This window comes from Pseudonaja textilis, chromosome 3 (assembly GCF_049901715.1).
Source record: "Pseudonaja textilis isolate UNSWEBS1 chromosome 3, rPseTex1.2, whole genome shotgun sequence".
Taxonomy (NCBI): Eukaryota; Metazoa; Chordata; class Lepidosauria; order Squamata; family Elapidae; genus Pseudonaja; species Pseudonaja textilis.
Window position 1 is genome coordinate 110,715,213 of NC_141992.1, and position 13,379 is coordinate 110,728,591.

At 42.8% G+C, this 13,379-nt stretch overlaps 1 protein-coding gene across 4 annotated transcripts in view; it reads left to right on the forward strand.

Annotated features, from left to right (window-relative positions):
• The window catches only part of SORCS2 (sortilin related VPS10 domain containing receptor 2), a 145,887-nt gene that overhangs the window by 71,047 nt on the left and 61,461 nt on the right, over positions 1-13,379 (forward strand). For all 4 annotated transcript variants that reach the window (XM_087930599.1, XM_087930597.1, XM_087930598.1 and 1 more), the window contains exons 7-9: positions 3,735-3,853; positions 4,994-5,083; positions 6,830-7,009. In XM_087930599.1, the coding sequence (XP_087786725.1) occupies positions 3,735-3,853; positions 4,994-5,083; positions 6,830-7,009 (389 nt within the window). The remainder of the gene's footprint in view (positions 1-3,734; positions 3,854-4,993; positions 5,084-6,829; positions 7,010-13,379) is intronic.

The following is a 13,379-nucleotide window of genomic DNA, read 5'->3' on the forward strand; positions in this document are numbered from 1 at the left end:
TCAATTTCTATCATTAATATTCTTCCATTTGGATCTAAATATATTTGTGTTGCATTTATTTTTTCCTTGATATAACTGCTACTCCTTTTTTTCCTGATCTGCCAATGAAACAATAGCTTTCCTAATTTTGGTTGTTCTAAATAATTTTTATGTTGTCTTTTAATGTGTGTTTTTTGCAGGCATATTATATCTGCTTCTAGAGATTAGTGAAAATTTGTTTCCGTTTAATTGGAAAATTCAATCCGTTAATATTTATAGATAGCAACTTTATTTCTTCTTCCATCTTATTGTTTATATTGTTGTCTTGGTCTTCTATTTGTTCTATTTTCCTTCTGTGCTCTCGTTCTGATCCCCTCTCCTTCATTCTTGTTTTTTTTCCATCCTTGTTTCTTTCTTCTTGTTCTGAGTCCTTCTCATCCAACTGCTGTCCTTCTGACTTCTGGTTTCTAACTCTTCCTTACTACCCAGTTCCACTATTATCATCAGTTCGTCGTAAAAGTCTTGTGCTTTCCTTAGACTATTCTGAGTTTCTTTTCATGCCTTCTGGGATAAGCCATCTGAATGTTATATTATGTTTTGTTAGGTGTGTTGTAAGAAAACGGTAGTCCCTCCTTTGTTCTCTAATTCTTCAAGTTTTAGTGTCTGTATTTCTTTACTTTTATAAGTCGTGATTTCATATCTCATTGCTTTGTATACTTCATCTCTTACCCTTTTTTTTTTTTAGTAAACCTAATGTGTATTTTCCTCAGCAATTTATGACACCTGGCATAAGTAGTACATACTCTATAGATTTCATCTATGTCATTTTGGATCTCTCCAATCTCCCATTGGATAGCTTCTGCTATTATTTCTGCCATTATCATTTTCAGGTCTTCATCTTTATCTTTGGGCACATTTTGAAAGCGTAGGTAAAAGGCAGCAGGTTCCATTTCTAGGTTTATAATGGAATCCTCTAGATCTGTATTTACAGCTGCTAATTTTTGGTCTACTACTTCCAATTTTTTTTCAGTCTGCTTCATTCTAGTTTCAACCACTATAATTCTTTGTTCATTTTTTTCCATTATTTGTTGGACTTCACCTAATTTAGTTTCTAATTTGTGCATATTTTTTCTCATTTCTTCATGGTTTTTAATCATAGTCTCTTGCATCTTAAGCATCAGTTCTTGAACCATCAGAAGTATTGTCTGCATCATCTGTGCATTGGTTGGGTTACTTGCTTTTTCTGCTCCTAACATCATGTTAATTGCTCTCTGTCCTGAAGGTGATGCTGACGCCAAAGAGGTGTTGCCTTTCCCGTGTGTGTAACAGTTGTGGCAGTTGTCGTTTTTATTAATTTATATAGCTTTTTCCACTCTACTATCCACTTAGTTTTCATCTAGTTGCACCTACTTCTCAGTAATGTTTTATGATTCTCTTTCCAACCTTTCAATTATTCCCTTCTTTTAATATTTAATATTACAATCAAAGCTGTTCAATGTATCATCTGTTTATATCACAATCTTATACCCACTTTAAGTAATATGATATGATTAAATTATATCACAATCTCATATCCATTTTAAATAGTATAATATCATTACCTTGTAGTTAATTACAATATTATTTAACGCATTGTTATTTGGTAACTGATGATTAATTAAGCTAGCTTAAACAATCCTGTATATAGTCTAAAAGTAGTAATTACTCACTTTAGTTTATACACTAAATATAGTTTACTCTCTTTAAACTAAATATATTCCACAAAGTTCTATTATCAAAAACAACAATTCCTATTTCACTCTATCATATACTTTCAAGTTTTGTATGCTAAATAAACGTTACAACCTTAACCACTATCAAATTAACAATATAAACATAGATAGTGGGTCAAATGTTTTGCTTTAAACAAGTTCTTTTATCACCTTATTTTCCAGTTCTTTATTACATGTAAATGTTGCTGTCTCCTTTCTTGTTAAGCTCTCCCGTCATCTATTGCATCAGCCATTCAGTGTCATAGCACAAGAGTTCCTTCCTTCTTTGTTTCAATTGTTAAATATTGTTCAAATAGTCCTTTTCAGCTTTCTTTCTTTTAGTTGTCCTATTTCTTCCAATCGATCCTGTCCTCACAAAAAACTCTCTGCATCTTCACTCTCCTTCACTTTCCTTTTCCTTTCAGCCATTCCGCTGAATTCCTCATTTCAAATTGCTTAGTCACTTTATCACTTGGTCTCTTTTCTCTGTACATTCAGTGTTGTAATGACGAGGCAGTTGAGTTGTTTGTTCATGAACAACTGAATTATGATGATGATGATCTTTATTGGAGTATAGTCTTGCATTTATATTCATTTTTAGTTATCCTCCATCATTGGTTAACTTTGGTTACTGCTTAACTTTCGTTACTGTTTAGTACAGTAATCCATACAATTAATTATCTCTAGTTAAAGTCTAACATATGTCTACTTCCCCTCTCTAATCCTCCTTTATCCATAGATTAGTGACTTTGTTTGCCTGAGTTGTATTTGCTTGGAAACATTCTTTATCTGAAGTTTGCCATCCGAGATTGGAACATTCCTGCAATTACAACTCTACAATTCAGGGTTAATCCCTTCCTCCAACTCCAACTCCCCTGTCCTTCTTTATCCAACCATTCTTTCCACCTCTCTCTTCACTTACACTTTCACTTACTCTTGCTCTTGCCACTTCCTTATTCTCAGACCAAACCTTTCCGGTTATACTCTTCTTCCTTTGCGATACCACTCTCACCACCTTTTAGCCACTGTCCTTTGAGACCTTCTGTCTTTCTCCATCCGAGCCTCTTCACTTGCCAGCTGATCTTAGGACTTTCTCTCCTCCCACGCTATTGTGATTACAGCTCCTGGGATTTAGCTCTCATCGGATGTCACACTTTGCCAATCTTCTCCTTCCCAGTCTGGCAGCTGTCACAGCTTCTGGTCAGCCATGTTAGTATGACTGACACTTTCGCTTAGGATTTGTGAGGTTTCCCTTCATTCCAGCGGGTGGTTGCCTATCACCATGCTGCCCCTGAGTTTCCTCTCTTTATTGCATCTCCCTCCGAGAAAATATGACCCTCTGATTGGGCTCCTAATGCAAAAGATCGAGTCCAAGAGACGGAGCCCAATCTCTCTTCCCCGAATTGCTGCAACATCACTGCAGGAAGCCACTATATTATATTTTTAATAGTTATCCATTGGAGCTATAAGCAAATCTGACATTCCAATTTTAGATTCTAAGCTATACTGGCTCACATCTATAGATTCTGAAATTTTGTGCTGTTGCAGCAATTCTAATTGATATTTCTTTATCCAGTATGTCTATTGAATATTCCAGATTGAACCCTGTTTCTTTGAAGAGCCCTATTTCGAAGTTGTTCTCAATGTTTTGTTTTAATTTTGTAGATTTCATTCCACAAAACCAACGTTTTGCATTGCAAACCACTAGTGAGAAATGACAATCCCATTAAGAGGTTTTATGGAATACTTTATTCTTGTACTAAATATCCTAAAATTCACATGGTTCTATTAAAATATTATAAATTGTGTAATTCTGGTATTTATAATTTACATGTGCCTGAGTGTTAGCAGAAATATCTTGCTCAAAAATCTAAAAACCATCTGTCAAAGAAAGCAGATACTACTTGAAGAGAGTGGACTTTTTGAATCATTCAGCTTTTATTCTGGCAAATGATGTAAGCATTTCTTTATTTACTTTTATCTATTATTTTTGGTTCTCAACAGATTTTTACTACATGACCTGTCGGTTTCAGAATTGTTCTGAAAAATCACTGAAATCTCCCTTCAACGGTAGGATTGACAAGAATTCCTTGACAGTACAGGATGACTATATATTCCTTCAGGTAAGATCATTGACTATATTAATGTTACATAATTTTCAGCACAAATCTATGCTTGTTACTTATGAAGCTTTTTAATAAGGAAATAAATGCAGTCTCAAGAAGGTGGTGCAAAAATTACTGTAATCAAATGTTGGTGTCTCCTTTAACCCCCAAATGATAAGTTATTTTCTAGCCCAATGCTAATTGTTCATGTTCATAAGTTATTTTCTAGCCCAATGCTAATTGTTCATGTTCTTGGTTTCATTTTTCCATGGGATTACTACAAATGCAAGTATCAATTTAAACTGTCTCTGATGTTGCATAATTTGCATCATCCTTACATTCATTTCAAATTTCACACCAAAATTCAAATAGTTTTGATTCTATCAGATAGCTGTTTAATTGGTTAGCTATTTTCAAGACTATGTAACACAGGTTTGGTAACTTTGTGTCTATACAATTCATTTTTGCATTTGTACAGTTTCCCCAGATTAACAAAGCTAGTCTCATTTGTTTCTCCCACAGGTGCTTTTTTCAGGAGTCAACTGGACTTTCTTGTTTTTTCTTTGAAGACGTTTCGCTTCTCAGCCAAGAAGCTTCTTCAGCTCTGACAGGATAGTGGGGAATGGAAGGATTTATACTCCTTGTAGACAGCTGGTCATTTGTATCCTTCTAGAGGGCTGTTGAAGTACTTGGAGGTTTATCTGTATCCTCAGGGTCACCTGAGTAGTGCCTATAGTCTGCAATTTTTTTTTAGGAATACAGAAGCTGAAGATGCTTCTTGGATGAGAAGTGAAACGTCTTCAGAGAAAAAAACAAGCAAGTCCAGTTGCCTCCTGAAAAAAGCACATTTGGGACAACCATGACTTGGATGACTGAGAATCTCAACTCTCATCTCTCTTCTTTACAGCTTTGCTCATTGTATCCCCAGTTGTCCTCTTACTCCAAAAATAATGTTTAAAAATGCAAGCATGCAAGCTGTTAACAAGCTTGATAGGTATTCTTTCCCCACTTCACTCAAGAAGAATTTCTGCAGATGACCATGATTGCATTGTGTGTTCATTTTCTCTATAGTCCATGTTCCTAATTAAATAACTCATTACTGTGTACATTTTTACCATTTTTTTACAGATAAAATTGTACTTCCCTCTGTTTTCACAGGTGTCTTCAGGAAACCAAACAAAATACTATGTTTCTTATCGTCGGAATGAATTTATACAGATGAAATTGCCAAAGTACGCTTTACCCAAGGTACTTCTTCACAAAATCCATAATTTTTTCATTGCTGGACTAGAAGAGATTTACTCAAATTGTTTATTGGAAAATATTTTTTATTTATAAATCCTTCTGCAAGAGTTTTTATAATTTCTATACTTGTATTTTAGGGGTGGTTTGCACAAGCACCACTTATAACCTATGATAGAACATCATTATGGGCTAAATCTTATGTAGATGTTTGCCTGCACACAGAAAGAACAGAATATGAAGAAGGAAGGTGCAGGAAGCATGAAAGTCCCACATGCAGAGTCCCGCTGCTTTTGTCATCTCAAAAATTTTGAGGCTCTGGGCTTTGGAGCAGATTGGCTACCAGTTCAAGGTTGGCTGGTGGCCTGCTGTCTGGGGAAAGGCTCCAGCTCACTACCCGAGCTTCATTGCGGCAGCGGGGTCACTTGGTACTGCAGCTCAGACTGGAAAAAGCTCTGAACATGTGGTGCTTCTATTCAACTTGTACTGGGGCACCAGCGATCTTTGCTGCTGCAATGAAGCTTAGGCAGTGAGCTGCTGCTGGACTTCTTGCTAGTCTGCTTCTTGCCAACTTCTTGCTAATTACTGAGTCTATCATCTGCACCTCTGTAACTGTCTGGTTTGGTTCTGCAACCCAACAAGACAGACACAGACTTCAGAGAGTAATTAGGACTGCAGAAAAAACAATTACTATCAACCTGCTTTCAATTGAGGACCTGTATACTGCACGAGTCAAAAAGAGGGCTGTGAAAATATTGACAGACTCCTCACATCCCGGACATAAACTGTTTCAACTCCTATCCTCAAAACGACGCTATAGAGCACAGCACACCAGAACTAGACACAAGGACATTTTCCCCCTGAACTCTGCTAACCCTAACCCTAACCCTAACTCTGCTAAACAAATAATTCCCTCAACACCGTTCAACTATTTACAAAGTCTGCACTACTATTACTATTAATCTTTTCATCATTCCTTATCACCCATCCCCTCCCACTTGTGACTGTATGACTTTGTGGCTTATATCCTTACAATTTATATTGACTGTTTCCTAGTATGACTTGATTGCTTATTGTACCCTATGATTATCATTCAGTATTGTAACTTATGATTTTTGACTCTTGACTAATGTATCTTTTCTTTTATGTACACTGAGAGCATTTGCACCAAGATGAATTCCTTGTGTATCCAATCACACTTGGCCAATAAAGAATTCTAGTCTAGTCTAATCTAGTCACACAAACACGGAGTTTTGGTGATTGTAACTAAGTTTATTATTTCATTTTATAATGTAGTATTATTTATGTTTTGTTGCATTTTTAATTTTTAATTAAATATTAGCCCAATTGCATTTTAATCTGGAACAAACCGCATTCAGAATGTAATGTACTGTTCATGAAAAATTGCACTTCCATATTGAGCTGATCATAGTCCGATATGATTCCAAAAGAAGTACTTAGGATAGTATATGCTATTGATTAAAGCAGCTGAGTCTTTTTTCAAGTTCCTGCATAAATGTGGAAAAAGTTTAAAAGTCAATTAATACAATTTTTAAATACAGCAGCATTTTTTTTGCACGCCTGTACTTGAAAAAGTGATTGCAGAGAGCTTCCTTGCTATTCTTTTTTTCTATCCCAAATAATACTGAGTTGCTTTGGGGAGATGGGAATCATGCTATGCAGTATTTTCATTAACACTAGGTAGCTCCAGATTGTAAGTATGGTATTTCCCCCCCTTTTTTTTCCCTTCAGGATTTACAGATTATCAGCACTGATGAGAGCCAGGTGTTTATAGCTATCCAGGAATGGTATCAGATTGACACATATAACCTCTACCAGTCTGACCCACAAGGCGTTTCTTATTCCATTGCATTAGAAAATGTCAGGAGTACCAAACAACCTGAGGAAAATGTTTTAATAGATATTTTGGAGGTAAATATCTCTTTAACAAAACACTACAATCTTACTAATTATAGTAACATTTCTTCAGCCTCTTTGACTTTGGTTTAAATATTTTTGTACTGGTTTTCCTGTTTTCATAAAATGGAATATTCCTATCAATGTAACTACACCTTATTTGAATACAGGTAATCCTCAGTTTAAGAATGAGTTTGGTTCCTGTTGTCTGTTAAGATGAATTTGAAACATAAGCTGGAACAATATTTTTGTATAATACTGTATAAGTAGTATGGTGTAATGAACTTGAATTATAATGTATTTCACTTGAATTTTGCCTCAGTAGGCTCATTTCTTAATTATGGATCATCCTAAAACTGGGGGTTCTGTATTATAGATAGTACTATAAATAGAAAAGTAGGGGTATGTGTGTGTGTGTGTGTGTGTGTGTGTGTGTGTGTGTGTGTAAAATAAAAGGAAAAAAGGTATTCCTCTTTGTTTTAAGTATATTTTTGACAATGGAGGCTGCATAGCTATTAATTAACTGCCTTTCTGAGACATATTGACCTGATAGGAAGAAAATTCTCCAATCAACAAATTTTATATACATATATCTGCCTACATATGTAATTCAATCACATTTATGGGGCAAAATGTATGTCAGATATATAATGTATACACTATCAGTCTGGACATATGTAGCCCATTAATTATTACAAATAATTGAATTGCCTATTTGCCTTTCATATTGTGGCCCCCAGTTGTATTTAAACACATAGGTAGAAAACTCTTGAAGAGATAACTCCACCCTTTCTTTTTATCCCCTGGTATCTTGTAATAGTTTTCTACCTATGTGAATGACCTTGCGGGGATGAGCGGAAGAAGTGCTGCTTAAGAAACAGACAAGAGAGTCAGGAATGGCTTAACAGGCAGAGAAAGAAACTTAAGAAGGACTCCCCCCTAATTCATCAAGTAGTTAAAATTGGTGGCTTTTGTACCTTCACAATTGCCAGATTCTGCTAATGTAGCCTTACAGTGAAGCAGAATTGGCTCATCTAGTCATGTTTCCTGTGTGGTTTACCTGGAAGGATTGACATACCCCTATCCTCTCTCAGCCATGTGCTATCTTAGAGTGCCCAAGAATATTTGTCTGAAATGATAGTCTTTTCCTTCTAATATAAGCTGTTGAAATGATAAGATGTTTTACCTCCACAGGGAATTGATTTGGTGTATGACAGGAACGTTTTATTTGGTCAGTCAGATGACTAACCCTATACAATCATGTATCTTAAAGGGATTAGTTCTTAACAAGAAATCTCAACAATATTTATAGGATAAGGATTTAATGCTGCATAAATAGAAAAATACCTAAACCCATGTGACTAAAAATATTAACCAACTACCTAATTACCATGTTTGACTAGAACCTATCAATCTTTTCAACAACGAACACCTCCAACTTATGCCTTCTTCAGAATTGTTTTTTTTTAATTTTATTGGTTTTTAAAAACAAACATAAACAAACAAAACAAAAAAACATCAAGCTATCTTCCATAGATGTACATACAGTGTGCCGGTTGGTTTACAAATTGTTTTGTGCTTCCATTTCGTAGTCTTCAATTACAATTACATTACATATTGTTAGATCGGTGGATCGGGTCACATAAAGAGGCAAGATACGGTAGTGAACATTCAGCTCTTTATTATAGCTTGAGAACAAGGACAGCAAAGGCTTGCGAGCCGCTTGGCTTTATACAGCCGGCCAGCGGCTCGGCGGCCAATGGCAACGCTTTGAATCTCCCGCGATCGGCTCGGCCAATCGCGGTAGATTCTTAGCGCTCCAATCACAGGAGTTCAGTAAGCCAATCATGTTGCGGTCCGGGTGGACCGATCGGAATGCGAGTCTACAAGAATGCTAATACAGAACACCCCTCCCCTCATGGTTTCGTCCGACGCAGCGTTGTGACGTAGTCGCGCAGGTAGGTGGGGCTCCGTACCTGCCTAGTTGACCTGCGCGGCTCAGTCTGTGTGTGATTGTCGGCCGGTTCGACCGGGCTCCACGTCGCTCTCAACCCTGTCGATGGAACCGCCTGGAAGGGTGAGTCGGGCCTGTTCCTGCTGCTCCTGCCTGGTCTTTCTGGGCTGGTTGAGCTGGCTTGGCTGTACCTTCCAGGTGAAGCTCCCGTCTGCGACAGCTCGAGGTCTGCTGGTGAGTATGGTTGGTTTATTTGGACGTTGCTATCTTTTGGTGGGGGGTGTTCGGCTTGCGTTGGGGGGGGTGCCGCTGGCGTTTCCGGCCTTTTGTCATTCCCCTGCTTGGTTGTTGAGGTTCCCCCTCCCTCTCTGCTTTCTGTGATTGTCGTTGTCGAGGCGTCGGAGGTGTTGACGGCCTGGACCGTAGCTGGTCAATGTGCCGCTTCCAGCTTCTTCCATCCGTTGTTTGGAGTCTGTATGACCGGGGGCTGGTTACCTGTGTTATTTGCGCAGGTACCCAGAGTGGGTCTCCCCTGAAGTTCTTTGCGTAGACTGTGTCCCCGGTGTTGAATGCCCGGTGCCGGCTGGAAGAATCCGGGGGTTTCTCCGGGTTGTAGGTGGGGTGTAGCCAGTCCAGCGGTGACCTCAATTTCCTGCCCATCAGTAACTCCGCTGGGCTTTTGTTTGTGGTCGTGCTGGGCGTGATGTGCTGTATGAGAAGCATTCTATTTATCTTTACTTGAATGTCGCTGGTTTCAATTTTCTGGATGGTTTTCTTTGTGTATTGGACCATCCGTTCCGCCCGTCCATTCGCCGCCGGATGAGCCATCGAGGTTAGGGCATGTCTGATGCCCCATTCAGCCAGGTATCTTTCAAATGTCAGTGCCGTGAACTGCGGGCCATTGTCCGACACTAAGACATCTGGTAGCCCATGTGTTGCAAAGAGTCTGTTAAGCTTATCGATGACCGCTTCTGTTGTTGTTGCCCTCATGGTGCTTACCTCCAGCCAGTTGGAGTAGGCGTCCACGGTGATGAGGAATGTATGCCCCTTGGTCGGCCCGGCGAAGTCTATGTGTATTCGCGACCATGGTCCTCTGGGGGTTTCCCATTCCAGGACTGGAGCGGCGGGGGTGGTGGATCTCGTCTCTTGGTACCTGTTGCACCCGGCGACCCATGTCTCGATTTGCTTGTCCATCCCTGGCCACCAAGCGTAACTTCTGGCCAGGACTTTCATCTTGACAACTCCCGGGTGCCCCTCGTGTAGCATTGCCAGCACTCTTTCCTGTAGTGTCTCTGGTATAACTACCTGGTCTCCCCAGAGTATGCACCCCCTTTGTGTGAACAGCTCGGTTTGGCAGTTTCGGAAGGCTTTGAACTGTTCGCTGCCCTCATTTTCCGGCCACCCCCGCTCTACCCAACTCAATACCCGCGCCAGCCGTTTGTCTTTATTTGTTTCTCGGGCAATGTCTGGCGTGGTTAAGAGTGGGCTGGGTAAGTCTCTATTTGCAGGGTTGTTGTTGTGGGCGCTGGGTCGTCATCTAAGTCTGGTAGTGGTGACCGGCTTAGTGCGTCTGCATGCAGGATATTCTTGCCGGGCCGGTGTGACAGTTCATACGAGTAAGCGGCAAGGAACTCGGACCACCTTGTCATCTGGGGTGACAGGATGTTTGGGGTGGCTTTGTTCCCTGCGAGTATTCCGAGTAAGGGTTTGTGGTCCGTAATGATCGAAAAGGTCCTACCGTAAAGGTACTTGTGGAACCTTTTCACTCCGGCGACGATGGCGAGGGCTTCTTTGTCCAGCTGGCTGTAATTTCTTTCCGGTCTGGCCAGCGATGGGTGCTTCCTTCCCGTTGGGTAGAGTGTGGCTGAGGACTGCTCCGATGCCGAAGGGCGATGCGTCGCATGTCACCGTTAGCGGCAGGGTCTCGCTATACTGGATTAGGACTGCGTCTGATGTTAGCAGGTTTTTTTGTCTGTTGGAATGCAGTCTCCTCCCGCTTCCCCCAGGTCCAGGTGGCTGCTTTATCGAGTAGCCGGTGCAGAGGTTCCGCCACAGTCACCTTCTGGGGTAGGAAAACATTGTAAAAGTTAAGCAGTCCCAAGAATGCCTGTAGTTCCGCCTTGTTTGTTGGTGTGGGGGCTTCTTTGATGGCTCTGAGTTTCTTTCCGGTTGGGTGTATTCCGTGCCGGTCTAGGAGGTACCCCAGGAATTTGACCCTCTCGGTGTAGAGTTGGCATTTGTTTCTTTTGACTTTAAGGCTGGCGTCTTTGAATTTGTTAAGCACCGCCCTTAAACGGGTTTCCAATTGTTCCTTGTTGGCGGCTGTGACCAGCACATCATCAAAATAGGGGACCACTCCTTTTATTCCCTGGAGGAGTCTTTCCATGAGGCTTTGGAAGACTCCTGGGCGACGCTGACTCCGAATTGGAGTCAGTTGCATCGGAAGGCCCCCCTGGTGTGTGACAATCGTTTGCGCTTCGGCTGTCTCAGCATCGACCGGCAGTTGCTGATAGCCTTGCGCCAGGTCGAGTTTTGCGAAGACCCGGCCACCCCTCAGTGAGTGCAGAAGGTGCTGTACTACTGGGACGGGGTAGGCGCTTTGCTGTAGTGCGTGATTGAGGTTGGCCTTATAGTCACTGCAGAGTCTTATGGAGCCATCGTGTTTGATGGGGGTGACTATGGGCGTTTCCCAGTGGGCATGGTCGATTGGCTCTAAAACCCCTTGTGCGACGAGTTTATCTAGTTGCTCGTCGATTTTCGGCTTGAGCGCGAATGGCACTCGCCGTAGTTTGAGGCGGATCGGGGCGACGTTAGGGTTAAGGTTGAAGGAGATAGGGGCCCCTCGGTACTTGCCTAGAGAGTCGTCGAAGACCTCCTGGAAGTCCTTCACGAGCGTCGCTTCCCAGTCAGCCTCGTCTGTGTGGTGGATGCCCGTCACCTCTATTCCCAGCGGGGAGAACCATTGCAGGCCGAGCAAGCTGGGGCGGTCTTTGTCCACAACTGTGAGTGGCAATACCTCGGTGTGGTTTTTGAAGGTGACTTTGAAATGTCCGATGCCGGCCACAGGGATGCGGTTTCCCTGGTAGTCCTTCAGGATTAGTTTCTGGTCGTCTAGCTCATTGCGGCAGATGGTTGATACTAGGCGCTTGATTGTGCGCGAAGAGACCATGGAGAGGTAGGACCCAGAGTCCACTTCCATCTCGCAGGGCTGGTTCTCGATGCTCACCTCCACGTGTACCTTTGGGGCGTCCATGGTTGATGAGTGGCCGATGATGACCGTCTGGTGGGTTTCTTCTCGCCGCTGTGCTTCGCTGAGTCATCTGCTGCGGCCGTCGCGGCTCCACTGGCTCTCGGTTTGGCGGTCTCGGAGTCTGGGGGGTGCTGTCTCATCGGGGGCTGTTGCCTCGTCGTTGCGGACTGTAGTTTTTCTTGTTCCGGCACACCTTGGCGATGTGCCCCCACTTCTCGCAATGCCGGCAGATGGCGTCAAGGAAACGGCATTTGGAACGGGGGTGATCGCCGCCGCAGCCGGCGCAATGGAATCCTGACTTACGTCCTCTTCGGTCCCGCCGGTCGCGCTCAGCCTGTAGCCAATGGATTTCCTCTTCCTCGTCCTCGGTGTCGGATTGGGGGTCGATGTCGCTGTGATGTGTGGTTGTTTCTCGGCGGCTGGCTTCTCCGGGCTTCGCTGGATCCGGGGTCGCTTCGTTGTTTGGCGGCCGTTCGGTTGTGTTCGCTTGCCGCATCCGGGCTGCTGATTGGCGGGTGGCCTCGGCTGCAGTTGCCTCGGCGAGGGCGTAGGTGAGGGAGATGTCGCCCTTGGCCATCAGCTGGCTCTGCAGCATGGGGTCTCTGAGCCCGAGGATGACTCGGTCACGTAGCGCCTCGTCCAGGTCGGCAAACCCGCAGAGACCTCCTAGGTTCCTTAGCTGGGCCACGAAGTCGCCCATGGTTTCGCTCTCGCGCTGATCTCGCCGGTAGAAATCGTGCCTATGGATGAGTATGGCCATGGCAGGGGCATAATGGCGGCGCAAGATGGGCTCGAGGTCAGCCCAGTCCATTTCTTTTATGTCGGCGGGCTTGGCCAGCGCCTTGGCCATCTTGAATACCGCGGGGCCACAGTGCATTAGGAACACGGCCCGTTTCCTCTGCCCGTTGGCGTCTTTGAGATTGCTGCATTCCAGGAACATCTGGAAGCGATCGGTGTACGATTCCCAGTCCTCGGTGGCTGGGTCGAACGGAGCGGGTGGCGGGGTGCTACTGGCCATCTTGTGGGTCGTTGCGCGCCGTTTGCCACGTGCTGGTTGGTTCCTCGCCTCACGATCCCACCCTCGTCGCCAGTGTTAGATCAGTGGATCGGGTCACATAAAGAGGCGAGACACGGTAGTGAATATTCAGCTCTTTATTATAGCTTGAGAACAAGGACAGCAA